Raw genomic sequence first — 20,909 nt, 5'->3', positions numbered from 1 at the left:
GCTTTTTCTTTTTCCTTTTTTTTTTTTTTTTTTTTAAGATTTTAATTATTTGAGGGACACCGTGCAAGAGAGCGTGAGTGATTGGGGGAGGGACAGAAGAGGGAACAGTAGGCTGGGCCACCTAGGTGTCTCTGGGACTTTTTCTTAAACCAATAAGCCTTCCCAACTATTTGGCAGGTAAATCATTCAGAAGTAAATTGTGGTGTGCTGAGAATAGTAACAAGGAATAAAATAGGAGTTTTTTCTAGTAAAACTTCGTGGGAGAATTGGCTTTTAGTTTTTTGAAGGAATATCAAGGGCATTTCAGGCAAGAAGAATATAGTACCAGTGACCGGCAACAGCATGTGACTTCATCATTGGATGTAGAACTTTGGGGGAGCTCCTGAAGGTATCTAAGTTTGCAGAGGCATAAATTTTGAATATTTGTGAGGTAAGTGTGCTTGAGCCACTTGCCCGTATACCCTTAACTTGTGGGAAAGGGCGGGGGGGGGGGACAAAGTGATAGGGTTAATTTGTGTGTGATAAATGTGTCTAAGATGCTCTCAGTCTTCACACTCTACCCTACCTCAGCCATTACTCCCACATGCTAGTCATAGATGTATTTAGAAACATAACCCTTCCAAAATCTTAATTCTGTGTGTCACACTTGAAATGTGTTACCATACTGGTTGCCCTCACCTTCTCCAGTTTTCCTCTCTCATTTGATGAAAACTCCAGCCTTCTGATTTCTCAGGCAAAACACTAAACTTTGATTTCTCTTAAACACTATACATGAAATCCATTGGAGAAGTGTAGGCTCTGCCTTCAAAGTAAGGTATGTTTTAAGGATTTATATTAAGAAGAAGAGGGGAGCTACCTGGGGGGGCTCAGTCAATTAGGCATCTGCCTTAGGGCTCAGGTCATAATCTCAGGGTCCGGGATTGAGCCCCATGTTGGACTCCCTGCTCAGCCGGGAGCTTCTCTCTGCCTGCTTCCTACTTGTGCCCTCTCGCTTTACTGATCTTGAAGAAAAAAAGGAGCAACTGTTTGGAACGTATGGATCTTACTGAGATCTTGATTTTAAATGAGCCAACTAGATATTTTAAGGAGTTAATCTTTGGTAAGTTTTTAAGAAATAGGAGTGAAATAACTATAGTTTGCTTTGAAATATTTGAAGTGGGGTTAGGGAAGGCACTGGTGGGGCTCTAAGTGCTATTTATTACCTATAAATTGATAACTTGTTGACACTAAACTATGAGGATTCACTGTGCCTACTTTTAAGTTTTGAAATTTTTCGTAACATAGAAAATAAACTACATTTTGGCTTGGGTTAGTATAATAGCTCTTTAACCGGTCAGCTTTGTTCTTGTCGTCTGTTTTCAGCAGTAACCAGAGTGCTTTTCTCAAACTCCACTCCCTCTTAACCTTTCTGATAGACTGGCTGAACTGACCTTGCTTTTCTCAGTAGCACTGCCTTAAAACCTTTAGTCCTTTCCCTCTGGAGTGGCAACTTAACCTTCAGGTCTGTGGTCAAACATTTTCAGTGAAGCCTGCCTTGATCTGCCTATCAGTTGTGTTCACCCCTCACCGCTGTCCTACCATATACACCCTTAACCTCTGCTTCACTTGTTTTTGTCCATAGCATTTAGGATGTAATATCCTTCACTTTGTTGTGTATTGATTGTGTGCTTTTTTTCTTGTTAGAATGTAAACTGTGAGGATGGATCTTTTCTCACTAGGATATTTCAAGTAGCTGGAACAGTAATGGTCTGGTATATAGCTATTTGCTGAGTGAATGGTACCTAGATTGCCAGGGAGATTAAAGTATAAAACTAATACCAGTGGGGCTGGAAAGTGTTTTGGAAGGCATTGAGGATTTCAAAACTGATTTTGAGGGTTGAGGAAGAAGTTTCCAAATGTTAATATTACAGAGGGTATTAAAATTGAGAATGTCAGTGTGTGGGCCGTGGTAGCAGCTGTGGGAGTAAATGTAATTTCTCACAGCAAACTGGATTGACATGATGGCTAAGACTTCACGGGGTAACTATTGGAAGCTGGTTGTAGCTAAGGGGTGCTTTTCACTTAAATTGGATGTGGTAAGGAAAAATCTAGTTTCCCCTGGGAAGAATTCCATGTCTTCTGTGTCTACAATGGATAATAAGCACTTGTGTGTTATTTTCCCAACTCGGAGGTTTAGATACCCACATTTTATAATGAGAAAACATACTCCAAAGAAAGTTATCCAAGATGCACAGTTTGGGAAGATGGACAGAAGCAGTATTGGGCAGAATCCAATTATACACCAGACCCATTCATATTTTATGGTTCTTAAAATTGACCAGATTGTTAGTGAGTATAAATGATCAGCATGAACCAGTTTATTTGGAATAAATTACATTGAGAATTCAATAATTAGTCAAAATGTACTGACCACCTAATTTTACAGAGGATCTTTAAACACCATGGCTATATTGTAATATTTTCCATATGTAGCAGACTTGTTTGTGAAAGACAGGGTTGTTACATTGAATATACAAACTAATAACCACACACAAAATAGAACACACGTTAATTAGATTTTAAGAGGACTCCCCACCCCACCCCCCAGCAAGTCCCAGTCCTAAATTCTGAAAATACCCAGTCAAAAGCTTATCAGTTTAAAATGACAATTTTTAAATGAGTTTGGGATAAATCTGAATATTAAGTATAATCAATCATGACTTAGATTAAATATTTACCTAAGGATTCTTGTATGATGAGTTCCCAGGTGCTAACAACTGTAAGCATTGGTTTGCATTGGTTTGCGACTTGACGAGTTTATGGCAAGGTAACAGATTTGAAAAAGGACACAAGTTTTAACTTCAGCTCTAAATGTCAAGACAAAGTATTGAAGGTTAATGGCAAACTGAATACAAGATACTTTTAAATCAGAGCACAAAGTATTGAGACACGAGAAAAGCAAAACCTTAATTCTAAATCTTTGTTATTTCTATGACTGAATATGCATCCCTTTTTCAAGATGTAGGATATTAAAAAGAAGTTAAAGAGTTGGCAATAAGTTGCTCAACTAATAATTCCTATGAGAATATTCACTAAAACTTTGGAATCTGAATCCATGTGGCACAAAGGAAAAAAAAAACAATCAGCCAGGTGGTGTTTTAAATGACCGTCTTTCCACATAGTTAACATTAAAACAACCAGTTGTAATTGTGGATAGCTTTAGGCCAACGATGGGAGTTTTCAAACAGGAAATAGCAAAAATTACTTGAAAGCATAAAAAGGTTAAAAACCGTCAAAGCTGGGAGAGTGGATACAGTGGAGAAGGAGAATAGGAAACCACAATTACTGTTTTGAGTTGGACCAGCCAAAAAGCAAACCGATTTTCCATCATTTTTGCATTTACTTGACCAATTGTGTTACCTCATTATAGTACCTTTGAAACTTAATTCTATTCATTATCAATTTGAATCTCTCATTAGCTACGAAATTTGGCTTCTGACATAGGTAGACCTGAAAAGCAATCACAATTGCCTTAATTTAGGATGGTTTCCTACCAAGGTTTTTTTTTTTAAAGATTTTATTTATTTATTTGACAGAAATCACAAGTAAGCAGAGAGGCAGGCAGAGAGAGAGGAGGAAGCAGGCTCCCCGCAGAGCAGAGAGCCCGATGTGGGGCTCGAACCCAGGACCTGGGATCATGACCTGAGCCGAAGGCAGAGGCTTAACCCACTGAGCCACCCAGGCGCCCCCCTACCAAGGTTTTTTGAACAAAAAAACCTTTCCTTTGACTCAGTAAATTCTTGAAGAGTGTGGACAGTGGTGAGCTATTATGCAAAATGGGTGGTTATATAAATGCTGAGTAATCTAAAGAATGGGTATGAATGGGTTTACATTCAGGTATTCTTCCTCTAAAGTTTAGAATACACTGAACGAATCTTAAGTATAGGAGTTCAAGAAAGTCAAACTCCTAATTTAGATTTAAGAATTTACTTAATCCAGCTTCAAAAGATGCAGTGGAAACATTTTTAACTCCTTCAGACCATCAGCATTCTGAATTGTATCCAGAGGCACAGTTGCAAGGTCCAGACTGAGCTGCGCTCTACCTTTTTGAGAGGTGCCTATATTCACATGGTGTCAGAACAGTGGAGCTCCCCAGGAGAGCGCAAGTCTTCTGGAATAATATGATCTTTTGATAACTTCATAATAAAACAAACCTTACATCATTTTAGAATATTTAGCTTTCCTAACTATGTAAGATCTTGTTTGTTGCCTCACAAAAGTCCAAGTGAGGAAGAATGCTGTCGTTTTGTCTAAAGAGGAATTTGCTTTACTGTGAGGTTGAGTGCTGTCTCCACAGGCAGTTGGGTCTAGCTCTTGATCTTAGTTCCGTGATCTTCCCATGAAATGAGTCATGGAAGTTCTGTTTTTAAATCAGATCTGATATGAGAGGGACCTCACGAAATACCATGTTTTATAAGTGATGATTTTTACTTCCATTGAGAAAAACTAGGATCAGTATGCTAAAGAGTCTGTGCTGGAGCTGATGATGAATGAGCACTACTTAGCCTATTACATATTTTCTAAAGGGGAAAAGCACCTTGTTAGAAGTGACAATAATCACCAACTATCCACTGTTAAGAGTTGTAAATTTCTGCTGTGGAGTCTAGCAAAAGTTGTACTTTTTTCTACGTAATTTGTTATAAGTATCTATTGGTATTTATAGAAGAAAGCTAGAGAAGAATGATGGATAACAGCTCATTACACTTAATGAAGCAGTGTATCAGATAATCCTCACAGCTTACTGTCTGGGTAAAGCCTTTATCTTCAGATGCAAGAACTGAATTCAGGAATGTGAACACCTGATGGAAAATTCACTTGGACCACGCAGCAGAGACCTCGATTGTCATCACCTTGGTTACCACTAGTATTTCAGGTTGTCTTCTATAAGTTACCAGTGTATGGAACTGGAGTGAATTTTCAGACTTTCTATCATGCCGACAGAAATAGGATCCGTTTCACTAAGAACTTCTCTGTGGCCTTACTTTAATGGTATATGTTGTAAGTTCTTTGCTTTCCAAATTTTTCTTCTCTTTCGCTTATGAAAAATGGTAATTGATAAAAGTAGAACCAGGGTGGAGAAGAAGCAGCAACCAAAGAATATCAGTGGTTTCTTTTGCACAAGAAATAAGCAGACCATGCACTCCGTGTTTCTTTGAGTCTGATTGCATCTAGGACTCATGTTCTCAGAAGGGAAGCCACTGTTGCCGATCAGGTTGTTGTAAAGCTGAACTGAGGATTTAGCTTTGAAATCAGATGTGAAGAATCCAAATCTGGGTTTAGATTTTTCTTCAGTCAGTTTGAATGCATAATAGCCTTTAATTTTGATTTTATCAATTAGGTGTGCTGAAAAATATCAGAAATGAACATTAATCACAAATGAAATATAAAGTATCTGAGTTAGAATTTAGTTTCCACTGAAATAAGCTAAACTCAAAATAGCAATTGTCATTAAAGGGTTCTGACATTCTTTTATGATTGAAAAATAGGTGAAAATATGTGTAATTAAGCTTTAAAAATTCAAAGTAAAACTGTGATTCATAAATAATACAAAAACACCAGGGGTGGGGGCAGGGCACAAAAGCAAATTTAAGAAGAACTGGAGCCATGAAAGTGTAAAAGGACTTAACTGCCATTGTATGCATTTGGTCACAAGCAGAAAAATCTTGTCTATTTGACCTGATTTCCAGACCTCAGATGTGCTCTTGGTGCTGCCCAATAACCATACATGGTTTCCTAGTCACTTGACTGATACACACCTCTCCCTCAAACTGTCATCCTTGCTTTGAAGGGATGACCTTCCTACCTACTTAACTTAAAAACTGAAGTACTCAGAGGAGAATTCTTCAATTTTGCACCATCACCTCTGTCCACCTACTATCATACTTCTGTTACTATGGATGACCTGTCCATATTCCTAGAAGGCTGACTCTTCACTTGTACACTAAGTTTATTCTCTCTTGTTTACTCAAGGACATCTCTGTTCTCCCCTTCTCTCATGTATTACCCCTCACTGTTTGGGTCATTTCCGTATGAACGTGCTACAACTTCTGGCTCTCCATTAGTTATCTTAATAGCATGGCTTCTAGTCACTCTTAATGCTTTCCCATCTCTTTGACCTCTTTGAAGTGTTCCAGGGCTCAGGCTTCTCTGATTGTTCCCTTGTGCTATCTAGGCTTATTGTTTCTAAATACCATTCTTGCTTTTTTTTTTTTTTTTTTTTAAAGATTTTATTTATTCATTAGGAGAGCACAAGCAGGGGAAGAAGCAGGCTCCCTGCAGAGCAAGGAGCCCGATTCGGGACTTGATCCCAGGACTCCAGGATCATGACCTGAGATGAAGGCAGATGCTTAACCCACTGAGCCACCCAGGAGTCCCACCATTCTTGCCCTTAACTGCCGAGTCTGTACCTCAGCCCCAGACTTATCTGAATCTGAGACTCCAGTTAGCCTATTTGACATCTCTAACTGGATGTCTAATAGACATCTCAAACTGTGCAAAACCAAACAACTCCAAAAGTCTACCAGTCTCCTCCAACCGGTAAATGGCCGCTTCCCCTTTAGTTGCTCAAACCAAAACAGATTCATTCTTCACTCTTCTCTCACACGCTCCATCTAATTCTGTTGACTTTACCTTCAAAATAAATCCAAAATCTAGCCACTTCTCACCATCTCCACTTAATAACCTAATCCAATCCCCCATTATTTCTTTTATAGACTACTCCAACCCTCCCTGATTCTGTTCTTTGTCCTTTACAATATATCCAAAAAGAGCAGCCAGAGGGATTCTTTAAAAGTATGGGTTAGATCATGTGCCCTTCTGTTTAAAACCTTCCATAGCCTGCCAATTCCAGAGTGTAAGAGCCACAGTTCTTCCGATGGCTTACTAAACCCTGTCTGATCTGCCTCTTCTATTTCCTTGACTTCATCTCTGATTACTTTCTTCTGTTGCTCCTGCTTCCACCACTTTGACCTCCTTTCTGAACCTCACGCAGGCCAGGCATGCTCCCATATTAGGGTTTTTGCATTTGCTCTTCTCTCATCTGGAACACTTCACAGAGAACTGCACAGGTTTGCCGTGTTGCTCCTCCAGGTCTTTGAAGACTTCCCCAGCCACGCCTTAGAATTGTAACTACTCCTACACGCCACTCCGGGTCACCCTCTTCCCTGCTGTTCTTTCTCCATAGAACTTTTTGCCTCTGACATGCTATTTATCTTATCTGTTGACTCTCATCCCACAAAAATTGAGGCTTCGTGAGGACAGTAATCTTTACTTTGTTCAATGGTGAGTTTTTGCCTGTATTAGGTGCTCAGTAGATATATTTCTGGGATCTTTTTGCTGCTTCAACAAGTCTATTGTAGACATTTAGAAATATTTAAAAAATGTTAGCCAGTCCTGGGAAGAGTAGATAAGATACTCTCAAACACTGATGCTTGCTTCCATTAAAATAGATAAAACTGAGGAATTTAAAAAAAAAAGTATTAAAAAATTACAGTTTACAGGTGCCTGGGTGTGTCAGTTGGTTAAATGTCTGCCTTTGACTCATGTCAGGATCCTAGGGTCCTGGGATCGAGTCCTGTGTGTCAGGCTCCCTGCTCAGCAGAGCGTCTCCTTCCTCTGCACCCCTTCACCTCGTGCTCCCACACTCTCTTGCAAAAATAAATAAAATACTTAAAAAATAGAGCTTGTTTGGGGAGGGGGATGGAAGCTGCTGTTTATAACATTTGACCCAGTAATTCCACAGTGGGCAGTCCTTAAGAAGATAATCAGAAATGAAGACAAAGATTTATATTCTTTTTTTTTTTTTAAGATTTTATTTATTTATTTGACAGAGAGATCACAAGCAGGCAGAGAGGCAGGCAGAGAGAGAGGAAGCAGGCTCCCTGCTGAGCAGAGAGCCCGATGCGGGACTCGATCCCAGGACTCTGAGATCATGACCTGAGCCGAAGGCAGCGGCTTAACCCACTGAGCCACCCAGGCGCCCCGACAAAGATTTATATTCAAAGGTACTTGCTTTTTAGTTAAAAAAAAAAAAAAAACAAAAACCACAAACAAACCCCAGGTCAAACAGGAATGCTTAAATGCATAAAGATGTGTCCATATGATGGGATATTAAGCAACCATTAAAATAATATTAAGACGGGGCGCCTGGGATGCTCAGCCGGTCACGGTCTGCCTTCAGCTCAGGTCATGATCCCGGCAGCCTGGGATGGAGCCCCGCATCCCGCTACTTACTCAGCGGAGAGTCAGCTTCTCCCTTTTCCCCTCTTCCTCTCTCCCTGCTCATGCTTGCTCTCTCTGTCAAATAAATAAAATCTTTAAAAAAAATTTAAGGCAATTTTAGTGACATGGGACACATCGTGTGATACTTTATTTGGATACAAAACTTCCACTTGTACTAAAACTGTCTGGCACAGCATGCTGGGACTATATAATCCAGTAAAATACCAACAGAGCTTGTTTGCGGGAGTGAGATTTCAGGTGATTTGGTTTTGTGCTCTGTGTTTTGTTTTCATACTTTTCTAAACTTGCCGAATTTTCCCTCAGGAGCGGGCGCTGTCACTAGCGCGCCTCCTCCCCTGGTTCTCCGTTCGCCCGAGCCCGCGGTGCCCTCGCGTGCGGGGGCCGGCCCGCGCCTCACCTTTCAGCGCCTCCTGAACGTACTTCTCCAGGTAGTACTTGCGCAGTTCGTCGTTGTCCAGAGACCGGTCGTCGATGCCGTTGGCCGTGATGTAGACATCCACGTCCCCGTAGTTCCTGCGGATCCAGCCGAGCACCTTGCGCTCCCCCCACGGCAGCACCGCCAGGCGGCTGGGGGAGCTCAGGCAGGTGATGTCCTGCAGGAACTGCACGTCCCTGTCCGCGTCGTAGCGGCTGCCGTTCTGGCGCGCGTGCATCACGAAGCGGGTGGTGAAGTGGTTGAGGGCGTAGAAGTCGGCGGCGCCCTTGACCAGCCGCCGCTCCTCCTCGGTGAACCGCGGCAGGGCGGAGCGCGAGAGCCCCTGCCTGTTCTTGAGCGCGATGTACTCGCGCATGGCCCGCGGGTAGTCGCCGGTCTTGAAGAGCGGCTCGGCGAACCAGGCGATTTCGAACTGGAGGAAGCGCTCGGCCGCTTGCCAGTGCGAGCGGGCGTAGGGGTTGGCGGGCTCGGCCCAGTCCGAGTGCAGGGACAGCGACACGGCCCCGCGCTGCGCCGGCCGGTAGCGCCCGTCGTAGAGGCGCCACACCAGGGCGTGGGCGATCAGCAGGTGGTGCGCCGCCCGGTAGGTGTCGTTACCGGTGTGGCTGTACACGTCGCTCAGCCGGTTGGGCTCGTTGATGGTGATCCAGAGCTTCACCAGGTCCCCCAGCTCCTGGAAGCACAGCCCGGCGTAGTCCCGGAAGGCCTGGGCGGTGGCCGGGTTCAGCCACCCCCCGCTGCGCAGCAGGGGCGTGGGGAGGCCCAGGTGCGCGTGCGTCGGGTAGTACAGGGTGACCATGGGGGAGATGTGGAGCTTCAGCCCCTCGCTGACCACACACCTGTAGTACCTCAGAGCTTGTCGGTTAACCACGGACAGGTTGCCCGTGGGAAGGATGGAGGGCCAGTCCAGAGCGAACCTGTAGTGAGTGACTTTCATTCTCGCCAGCATCTCCATCTGTCTTTTGATGCTGACGAAGTCTGTGCATTGAGCTGGCCGTGTTTTCAGCCTCACCCCTTCCACTCGGTGCAAAAGTCTGTTGCCTGTCACGTTCCACACGTACAGGTGAGGGTCGCTGAACTGTGCGGAGGAAGCCACCACCTTGGGCTGTGAAAGACACGCACGTTCAAGATTTTATTTATTATTGATTTGTCACAGAGAGAGACAGAGCACAAGCAGTGGGGAGGGGCAGAGGGAGAAGCATGCTTCCCGCTGTGCAATGAGCCAGATGCAGGGTCCCCATCCCAGGACCTCGGGATCATGACCTGAGCCCAAGGCAGATGGATAACTGCCTGAGCCACCCACCCAGGCATCCAGAAAAACAAGCACATTCAAATGAAGCACACCCCACAGACAGGCCCTAAGGGGAAGATGGGCCCCATCTTATTGTGCCTCTTCCTGACAATAGAGAAAATAAATGATGCATGTAGCCTTCGAAACCACCGGCCCTTTTCTGCAGTTCCCATGGTGACATCATAGAAGAGTCCTGCTGGATGAATCTCCCTTCTAGCTCTTGAAATCTCCCAGGGAGACCAGAAAACCGGGAAGGAACCATACCGGGGCTTGGCCTTGAAGACAAGTTGTTTTTCAGAAACCCCTGAGAAATTGTTTCCTAGTTTGTTTGTCCTAAAAACTGAAGTCACCCAGCGGGGTCTCACATGATTCTGTTGAAATGCATCAGGAAATTGGGCTTGTACCCTCAGTTAGAAGGAATCGTGAAAGCTGGACCTTCCAAACCCTGCCATAACTTGACAGCAAAGTTAAAATTCTAGTTGTAGAGGATTTCATGGAGACCAGGACTTGAAGTTAGAGGTGGCTGGTTGACCCAGCCACAGTTCTTGAAAGAAGCTAGTGCAAACGACCCCTTGCACTTGCTGAGTCCAACTCTCTAACACCCTATATTTGAAAAGTCCAAGTGATGCCACATGTGTATCATGTTGTCCCCACCGACGTGCCTGTGAGAACACCGCATTTCTTCATCCAACAGAATACCGAATACCCTCTTAATGCAGGATGTTTGGATTACGACTGGAAAAAAAACAGTAAAATTTCCCCAGAAACTCCCAAATTGACTCTTGGATCTGATGATGATGTGTCATACCCTGCCCCACACTGAGGAGCTAATCCTCGACTCCTGTCCTCATTCTACCCCTTTGAAACTGGGGCTTGGCAACTCTGTCTAGTGACAGAGTAATCTCACCCACCTCACAGGTGTGTTGTGACGAGTCAATGACTCTGGGAAAGCACTCTGTCAACTCTAAAGCAATCTACAAACATAAGGTAGCCATGACTTGGGTTTAGTTTTCTGTGGTTGCAATAATTGCCTGCGAGGCCTTTGAGGCTAAATTAAAACAGAAGAGAGCTTAAGAAAAAACACTTCCAAATTTGGAATTAATAAGAGAAAATACAAGTTCTGTACTTGTTTCCAAGTAACTTTTCTTCCTGTGGTTGAATTTAAGTGCACCTGGAAAAAATGATAATTAACCTTTGGTAAATATTTTCCCTCTAATTGTTTTCTCGTGTGTCATCCTTCATAGTCTAATTACAAAACCATATCACTGCCCACTTACCATCTGCCAACCAGTTATCTAGAACATTAAACTGAGAGAACATCGATCATGTGAGCATGAAGTTAAATCTGCATATAATTATTTGAGTAAAATCCTTCTAGCTTAGATTGGCAATCTCAGTGTTTTCAAACCTCAGCGCGTCTTAATATTGAAAGGGTGTTTACAAAGAGCAATCTTGCTATGAGGTAAGGCAAGATCAAATGAAAATCTGTCTTTTAAAAACCTCCAACAAGTATTCAGTTTAGCAAGTGGGTATGATTATTCTGCTAAGAGATCTAGTTGGGGGTGGTGAACCACGATCTCAACCCTAGCTCCCAAGAGCTTAGTCCTAAAATTCTGTTCCCCACTGAGAGGATGCTGGAGTCCTTGGAGAAATGGTTTTTTCCAGTCTGGGGCAGGAAAAGAATGAGGTGATGCTGGTACATCTTATGCGAGAAAAAATAAGGATATACTTAAAAACTGAAAAGGAAATGTCAGAAAGACACAGGGGCAGTTTGAAAGAGTCCCACTGGCCACCTTTGAGATAATCTGAGCATCAAAAGGACTAATGAAAACAATGACAGGGGCGCCTGGGTGGCTCAGTGGGTTAAAGCCTCTGCCTTCGGCTCAGGTCATGGTCTCGGGGTCCTGGGATCGAGCCCCGCATCGGGCTCTCTGCTCAGCGGAGAGCCTGCTTCCTCCTTTCTCTCTGCCTGCCTCTCTGACTACTTGTGATCTCTGTCTATCAAATAAATAAATAAAAATCTTAAAAAAAAAAGAAAACAATGACAGTAATGAATTATAATGCATTGAAATTAAGAGAATTACCTAATATATGTAGAAGGAATAATTAGAAATTCACCATTTTATACTCTGCAAAGTAATAGTTCAGGTAAAGTTTATGAATCAATATTAAGACCATTAGTGACATGTTGTTTGGAAGGAGGATATCTATATGGTCACAAAGTGTCACCAGAACATTACTTCTTAATTACAAATGGAAAAGGTACCTTTCAATGAAGAGATCTTGCAAATGCTACCTTAGTCAAGAAATGTGGTAATTACTACTTCAACACATTAACATTTTCCATAATGAAACAATGACATCCTGTGCTTCCTGATGTGATATATTGGGAAACAGACAACTTCATTTACATAGTATCTTCCCAGAAGTGTATTGAATCCAATAAAGAAACAAATCCAGAACATGAGACATTCTACAATCAATTGGTCTGGGCTCTTCAAAAATCCCAATACCATTCTTGGGGGAATTATTCTGAGATAAAGGAGACTAAAGATGAACGACAATGAATGTGTCATTCTTGTTTGAATTCTTGATCTAAAATTTTAAAAAGGGGGCGCCTGGGTGGCTCAGTGGGTTAAGCCTCTGCCTTTGGCTCAGGTCATGATCTCAGGGTCCTGGGATCGAGCCCCGCATCAGACTCTCTGCTCAGCAGGGAGCCTGCTTCCCTCCCTCTCTCTGCCTGCCTCTCTGCCTACTTGTGGTCTCTGTCTGTCAAATAAATAAATAAAATCTTTAAAAAAAATAAATAAAATTAAAAAAAAATCTATAAAGGACATTTTGGGAACATTTAGGTAATTTGAATATGGAATGTATGTTAGATGATATTGAATCAATATTAAATATATGGGTATGATAATATTATAATGACATAGGAGACTGTCCTTATTTTTAGGAGATACATTTGAGTAGAAATATTTTGGGTAATAATATAATATGTATATTATGTACATAATATATAATATAATAATAATGTCTGCAACTTTTCACTGGCTTATAAAAGAGATAAAACAATGTAGTAAAATGTTAACAATTGGTCAATCTTGATGAAGGGAATATGGGTGCTTATTGTACTCGTTTGAAATTTCTCAAAACCAAATGTAGAGGAGAAAAGAATACTGAGAGGCTGGGGAAAATAAGATGTGGATGTTTGTAGGTAGGCACACTACTATTTTTCAGGTGTTACTTTCATTTTGTCACTCTTTCTATAGAAGACATCAATTTTTTTGGCATCTATCCTTACATCCTCTGGCTGATTTTTCAAAAAGCGTTCTAATTTTCCTTGGCAAACAATTCATCCTCACTCTTTGTCCAAGTTCAAGGGAAGCTGATGCCTCACTGGGCTCCAGGCATAAGCATGAAACTCAGAACTGGTTGATCACAGAACTGCTTCCCCTGCCACAGGTGATTCACTCTTGTTCCTCAGAGTAGGGGTAGGGCCCCCCGATGGGGTAGACCTTCACAGCTAATCACTGGGGCACAAGTAGGTTTTGAGGTGAAGCAGAAACGTTCAGGTTGGGTCACGTACAGGCAGGAACTCTTGTCTCTCCTGGGATATTTCTTCTCTGGGTGTGGAGTTATAGAAAATATAAACCCATTTGAAGTGGTAGGGAAAAGATGGCCTGCCTTTCCATGTGGTGGAGACAGGGACTGGGTAAGTAGTTGGCTCTACAGGGGACACACAGTGAAGACGAGTCACTTCTGTATTTAGGTTACTCTATATCTTTTCCTGTGTTATTATTATCTCTGAGTCTTTACTAACTCATGCCTAAGTATCAACTGGGATTAAGATTCATGACCTGAGAACTTTGTTCACTCCTGGTTTGAGCCCTTTTGTCTGACCGCATCCCTTATAGATCTTGCTGTCTTTCCATTTACTTCTAGAATACAGGCCATAGTGTGGCATTGTGAGGTCTTATAGCATGGTGTCAGGAAACAGATCTGGGTACTCTGAACAAGTTATGTAACCTCCCTAAGCCTCGGTTTCCTTGCTTGTAAAATGAGGGCTTTATGATTTAGGAAAGAGAATGTGCATATATACAACAGTTGTATGCTTGGCACATAAGGGCTTAAAAGATTGTTGCTATTATTGTGACAACAGCGCTGCAAATACGGGGCTTATGAGTTGCCTGTTAACAGTTCTGCCACTATTTCCGTTTCCTCAGGCAAGTCACTTAGGTCTCAATTAGGAACCGATGGGTCTCACTTCCTAACCCGTAAAACGAAGGATTTGGAATAGGAGATCTCTAAATGGCTCATCTACCCTAAAAGTTGACCTTAATAACTTCACTTTGCATGGTACGTGGCTGGTGCTCCGTTGCTGCCCTGGTCAGGCACACACAGAGGAGCAAAGCGTCAAACCTCTCCACCCTCATGCGGGAAAGGCTTGCATTCTAGTAAGGGGAAAACACGATCAATAAAAATCCATAAAGCAGTTATCAGGGGCTGTGGGGGGGGTGGGGCAAATGGGGAGATATTGGTCAAAGGGCACCAACTTCCGGTGACGAAATTAGGTTCTGAAGATCGGCTGTACAGCGTGGTGATTATAGCTAATGATACCGTATGACATACTTTCAAGTTGCTGAGAGAATAGATCTTTTTTTTTTTTTTTTAAAGATTTTATTTATTTATTTGACAGACAGAGATCACAAGTAGGCAGAGAGGCAGGCAGAGAGAGAGAGGAAGGGAAGCAGGCTCCCTGCTGAGCAGAGAGCCCGATGCGGGGCTCGATCCCAGGACCCTGGGATCATGACCTGAGCCGAAGGCAGCGGCTTTAACCCACTGAGCCACCCAGGCGCCCGAGAGAATAGATCTTAAATGTTCTCACCGCAGAAAGAAATGGGAATTTTGTTACAGTGGTCATCGTTTTTGGCAATACAGAAACGTATCAAGTCATCATGTTGTCCTCCTTAAACTTATACCATGTTGCATGTCCATTACCTCTCGATAAGGCTAGAGGAAAAAAAAATGTGTAAAGTACATAATAGTATGTTAGCTAGTGGTGAATAGGATATACAGGGGAAACAAGGAAGAAAGGGGAATGAGAGGATTGTGATTTTTTTTTTCTTCTTCTTTTTCTTTTTTTGGAGTGGAGGGAAGCCTTATTGAGAAGGCGGCATTTAAGGAGTAATGTAACAAAGGTGACGAATGAGAATGGGAGACCCCACGAGGATACAGAGACCTCATAAGGCAAATTATTCAAACCTATCAAAGAACAGGAACCACTTAAATCAAGGGCCACCAATAATTGGCTTTTGGCAAAACATAATATAGAAAAAAAATTTTGTAATTTTGACGCTACTGACCAATGACTAAGTTCCCTCTAGACCATATACTTCTTGAGGGCAGCCTCTCATCACCATCGCCAAAGATAAATTCTGGAATATGAGAGGCTCTGGGAAAGCACTAAATCTCATCTTCCTTCCTCTTCCTCTCAACTCCCCTCCAGAACCTCCGAGAAATCATATTTGCTATTGTCTGACGGCTGTCATTGAGTCCACGAAATAAAATACTGTGACCTGGGGCGCTTTGGTGGCTCAGTGGGTTAAAGCCTCTGTCTTTGGGGCGCCTGGGTGGCTCAGTGGGTTAAAGCCTCTGCCTTCGGCTCAGGTCATGATCCCAGGGTCCTGGGATCGAGCCCAACATCGGGCTTTCTGCTCAGCAGGGAGCCTGATTCCTCCTTTCTCTCTCTCTGCCTGCCTCTCTGCCTACTTGTGATCTCTGTCTGTCAAATAAATAAATGAAATCTTAAAAAAAAAAGCCTCTGTCTTTGGCTCGGGTCATGATCTCAGGGTCCTGGGATCGAGCCCCACGTCAGGCTCTCTGCTCGGCAGGGAGCCTGCTTCCCCATCTCTCTGCCTGCCTCTCTGCCTATTTGTGATCTCTGTCTGTCAAATAAAGAAATAAAATCTTTAAAAAAAAAATACCATGACCTATTTGCACCTGTTTAGAGTTACTTCGTAAGCCGTCACTCACCTTAAGGACAGATTCGGTGACTCCCCACGAGAAGTCGCAGGGAAACTGACCCCGCACATCTGGGGTGGACTCCTTGAAAGTAAAACCATTCTCCTGTATGATCTGTTTGTAGTAAAGTGCCGAAGACTTGGGCTTTCTTTCTTTTTGTTTACTATTCAAATCCACATAAAATAATCCTCGGCGAGTGGTGTAAGCATCCTGCCATTCAAAGCCATCCAGGAGGGACCAGGCAGTGTAGCCAAACACTTGTACTCCATCAAACCTTATAGCTGTACAGAGGAAGAAATGCAGAGACATTCACTCTGGTTTGTGTTTCTGACTCCCAATCTACCAGGGGGCGTGTTGCCAGGAGCCTATGGGGAAACGACTTTTATCCTCATTTGCAGGCTTGTGATATAAAATAGAAAATTCCCGTTGCTACTTGAAAAGCGGCAGCTACTTTCATCCGGAATGCTCCTCTCCCTTTCCCACAACAAGGGAAAGACACGGTTCAAGGGTCAAGTTTAAAATACTTCTTTGGAGCCCCGGGTGGTTCAGTCGTTAGGCATCTGCGTTCAGCACAGATGCGTTCAGCACATGATACCAGGGTCCTGGAATCAAGTACCTCGTCCAGCTCCCCGCTCAGCGGGAAGCCTGCCCCACCTTATCCACTCCCCTGCTTGGGTTCCCTCTCTTGCTATGTCTATCTCTGTCAAATAAATAAATAAAATCTTAAAAAAATAAAAAAATAAAATATTCCTGAGAATATTAGTGGGCAAATCTGTGCAAGAAGACACAGAAATCCCCAGAATACTTTGGGACCAAGACAGATGTCTGTTCGTGACCAAGAGTGTCTCATTTCAAGCTTGGGTTAGGTCCCATTTCATCTTCTATGAAACTACCCTTTAAGGACTGAAAAATCAGCTTTGAGAATGAACATAAGTGAATGTATGTATAAGAAGAAACAAGGACAGTGCTGTGGGAGAACGGGCCAGCAGAGAGAGGGGACAGGAGGCTGCTGTGCTCCTGGGAGGCTGCTCTTGGGCAAGTTTCTTAACAGAAAAGGTTGGAAAAGATCTCTCAGGACCTTTCTAGCATTAAAAACTCTAATTCGGTAACTTTTTTTTTTTTTAAGTGATCTCTATATCCAATGTTGGGCTTGAACCTACAATCCCAAGATCAAGAGTCTTGTGCTCTACCGACGGAACCAGCCAGGCGCCCCTGATTCAATAACTTTTAGAAATTGGGTAAAAATGAAATATGGTAATCAACAGCAACAATAAAAGCAACAAATACCCAAATCAACCTCAAACTATTTTTCTTTTCTTAAAAGCTTTTCATTTCCATGCTGCTCCTTCCCACAGTTTGGGGCAACAAGATCTTGCTCTCCCCGAGGACCCTCCCTGAAGGTTCTCCAGCAGAACCTTTCCTCTAGGCTTGTGATGTCTAAATTTTAATTAATCAATTAATGAATTAATCAGTTTATGTATTTATTTATTTTTAGTTTATTTACTTTTGAGTAAATAAATATCCCCATCATGGGACTGGAACTCACCACCCCAAGATCGAGAGTTGCATCCTCAGGGGTGCCTGGGTGGCTCAGTCGGTTAAGCACCTGACTCTTGGTTTTGACTCAGGTCATGATCTCAGGGTTGTGAGATTGAGCCCCGTGACAGACTCTGTGGTTATTGCAGAGTCTGCTTGTTCTTCTCCTTCTGCTCTGACCCCAGTCACACGCACTCTCTCATAAATAAAATCCTAAAAAAAAAAGAGATAGCTGCATGCTCCACTGACTGAGCCAGCCAGGTGCCCCTAGGCACGTGACTTCTTTTTTTTTTCTTTCCAAAGATTTTATTTATTTGTCAGAGAGAGAGAGCACAAGCTGGCAGGGTAGCAGGCAGGGGCAGAGAGAGAAGCAGGCTCCCTGCTGAGCAAGGAGCCGGATGTAGGACTTGAACCCAGGACCCTGGGACAATGACCCGAGCTGAAGGCAGCCACCCAACCAACTGAGCCACCCAGGCATCCTGGCATGTGACTTCTAAAGAGAGCTACAAACTTTTAGAAAGATCTGCTGAGAATTTCTTTATATTTGGTGAAATGGAGCCAAGTTCTGTAGGGGAAAGACCTACCACAATGTGGGCTTATCTTCTGCTCCATTATTTCAATCAGCCACCTGTAGATGTCACTACTTGAGTAGTGGAAAAGGAAGGAGAGGCTTAGTAGGGATCACAGAAATATCCAGGAGCAACAGAAATTACTCAGCTTTGCCATTCATGGCTCATTGTTTGTCTTCAGACCTTTTCACCATTTAGTCATGTAATAGAATAAAAAGAGCACAATTTCTTTTTTTTTTTAAGATTTATTTATTTGAGATAGAGAGAGATCAACTGGGGGAAGGGGAAGAGGAGAAGGGAGAAGGAGAGAAGCAGACTCCCCGCTGAGCGTGGAACCTGTCATGGGGCTTGAACCCACGACCCTGAGATCACAACCTGAGCCGAAATCAAGAGTGGGATGCTCAATGATTGAGCCACCCAGGTACCCTTAAAAACAGCACAATTTCAGGAAAAGCTTTCAACATCTTAGACCACGTTACTACTGTTAGAAAACTTTGGGGAATATCTCTTGTAGCGTATGTTCTTTTAAAAAGAATGAGATAGCATCAGGGTGCCTGGGTGGCTCAGTCGGTTAAGAGTCTGACTCTTGGTTTTTGCTCAGGTCATGATCTCAGGGTTGTGAGATGGAGCTCCACATGGGGCTCTGTGCTCAGGTCGAAATCTGCTTGAGAATCTCTCTCTTCCTCTCCCTCCGCCCCTCCCCCCACTCTCTCTCTCAAATAAATAAATACATTTTTAAAATCTTTGAAAAAAAAGTGTGATACAGCCCCTTGTTGCCAATTAATATTGGCAAGTATTATTATTACTAGTATTATTCTGTTCCCAAACTTTTATTAAAAAAGGACATGACAGTATCACAAAAACTCCATTAACATAAGTCAATGGGAAAACCCAACAACCATAATCATGTCTGAAGATGACTTTAAGTGTCCTATGGTGTAAGTATTCAAAGGTCTAAAAAATCGAGCTAATGTGCAACCAACCTTGAAGAACCTGGTTGAGGAAATTCTTCATCATGTAGATGGCTGTGGTGTCTTCTGTCTTCACATGACTGTCTGTGAACCAGCCGTTCTCAGCAATCAAGATCTGGGGGTTGTCATATTCCAGTTTAATCCAATTCAGCACTTCTCTTAAATTGAGTGACACATTTTGTCCCATTTTAGCCATGGTGTTCTGGGGCTTGAAATTGTTGGGTCCAAAGGAAAAGGCAAAGAAGTCAGCGGTGCCCCTCACATCCTTCTTCTCTGCTTCAGAGAAAAGGGGTAGGATGGAGAACGACTTCTTTTTCATCATCTCCGGATAGTCTCCATCCCCATGGATAGGGTTGGCAAACCACCCGAGCACTGAAACCATGGACTGTTGACACTTGAGTATATCCACCATGTTTTCTGATCTGTTTGGCTCAATCCAGTGGGATCCCAACGTGATTGACACCAAACCCTTCTGATGTGGGCGGAAATTTGTGTTGTAGTTATGCCAAACTTTCGAATGAGCCTAATAAGAAGAAAATGTCATTAATCTTTTTTGTCCTTACTCATACGGACTGTAATTTGACTGGTAGAAAGTCTTTTCATGGACAAATTAGTGACACACAGGGTGATGCAGGGGAGAGCTGTCAGGGAACCCTGCTGGTCTCAAAATCTGTTCTCTGTCTGCCTTTTTCTGTGCCTTCGACGGAAAGCCTCTCCTATATGATTGTCAAGGAGCAGGCAGAGAGTCCTGATCTTTCATTGTTCTATGGAATCTCCTTTCACCCTAACTTAGAAGTCCAAGATAATGCACTCTCAAAATCCTGTAAATGGATAATAGAGCCCATCTTCTAGACTTCTGAAGATTGAATGAATTAATATATGTAAAGGACTTTAGAACAGTATCTGGCATGGAATAACTCCTACATAAGCCATTATTATTACTGCTATGACTATTATTTTTATAACATTATTATTATTAAGACATTTTTATTTTAAAAACTCTTCTTTTATAACCCTGTTATTATTAATATAACAGTTATTATTACCGTTATTATAGAAGGGTGGCAGGGACTATACAAAGCAGGAAAGAGTGTGGGTTTTGGGTTTGGGCTTGAAGTTCAGGAACTTACCATGTGGCCTTGGACAATTCATTTCACCTTTCTGAAATCTCTTAGTATCTTCAGCTGTGAAATAAAGTTAATACTAATGCCCTTTGTAAAGTTGTTAGATACAATGCTAACATATATATTAAATATGTAGCATACCATAGGCATGTGGGAGATAGTGCTCAAAGATGCCTGTTATTACTATTGGTCCTCCCAGAATTTACATTTCCAGTTGAGCTTTCTGATAACAGAGCCTCAGGATAGGTTTCCAGTCTGTTTAATAGGTATACATTGAGTGCTTGCTTAATGCTTGGTTTGCCCTGCCCGGGGAGGCTGAAATAAATGGCAGGAGAATGTGCCTTCAGGAGCCGATCATCTTATTGAGAAAATAAGACTGAATGTGTGAAAATATAAATGGCATAAAATATAAATATAAATATAAAATGGCATAAAGTAGGTCATTAAGTGAAAAATTAATGAAAAGTTTGGTGGGACGCCTGGGTGGCTCAGTGGGTTAAGCCTCTGCCTTCGGCTCAGGTCATGATCCTGGAGTTCCGGGATCGAGCCCTGCATGGGGCTCTCTGCTCAGCGGGGACCATGCTTCCTCCTCTCTCTCTCTGCCTGCCTCGCTGCCTGCCTCTCTGCCTACTTGTGATCTCCGTCTGTCAAATAAATAAATAAAATCTTAAAAAAAAAAAA

General features: G+C 42.7%; 1 protein-coding gene across 1 annotated transcript in view; it reads right to left on the bottom strand.

Annotated features, from left to right (window-relative positions):
• Positions 1–4,240: 4,240 nt before the first annotated feature.
• Positions 4,241–20,909, bottom strand: part of KLB (klotho beta) — a 37,283-nt gene continuing 20,614 nt past the window's right edge. Inside the window, exons 3-6 of the mRNA XM_047719126.1 lie at positions 19,117–19,627; positions 16,041–16,309; positions 8,678–9,821; positions 4,241–5,382 (exon numbers count right to left, since the gene is read on the bottom strand). Coding sequence (XP_047575082.1) covers positions 5,018–5,382; positions 8,678–9,821; positions 16,041–16,309; positions 19,117–19,627 — 2,289 coding nt within the window. The 3' untranslated portion in view covers positions 4,241–5,017. The remainder of the gene's footprint in view (positions 5,383–8,677; positions 9,822–16,040; positions 16,310–19,116; positions 19,628–20,909) is intronic.

The sequence above is a fragment of the Lutra lutra genome, chromosome 2 (assembly GCF_902655055.1).
Source record: "Lutra lutra chromosome 2, mLutLut1.2, whole genome shotgun sequence".
Classification (NCBI taxonomy): domain Eukaryota; kingdom Metazoa; phylum Chordata; class Mammalia; order Carnivora; family Mustelidae; genus Lutra; species Lutra lutra.
Note: the sequence above shows the minus strand (reverse complement) of the source record. Positions and strands in the feature narration are given on the sequence as shown.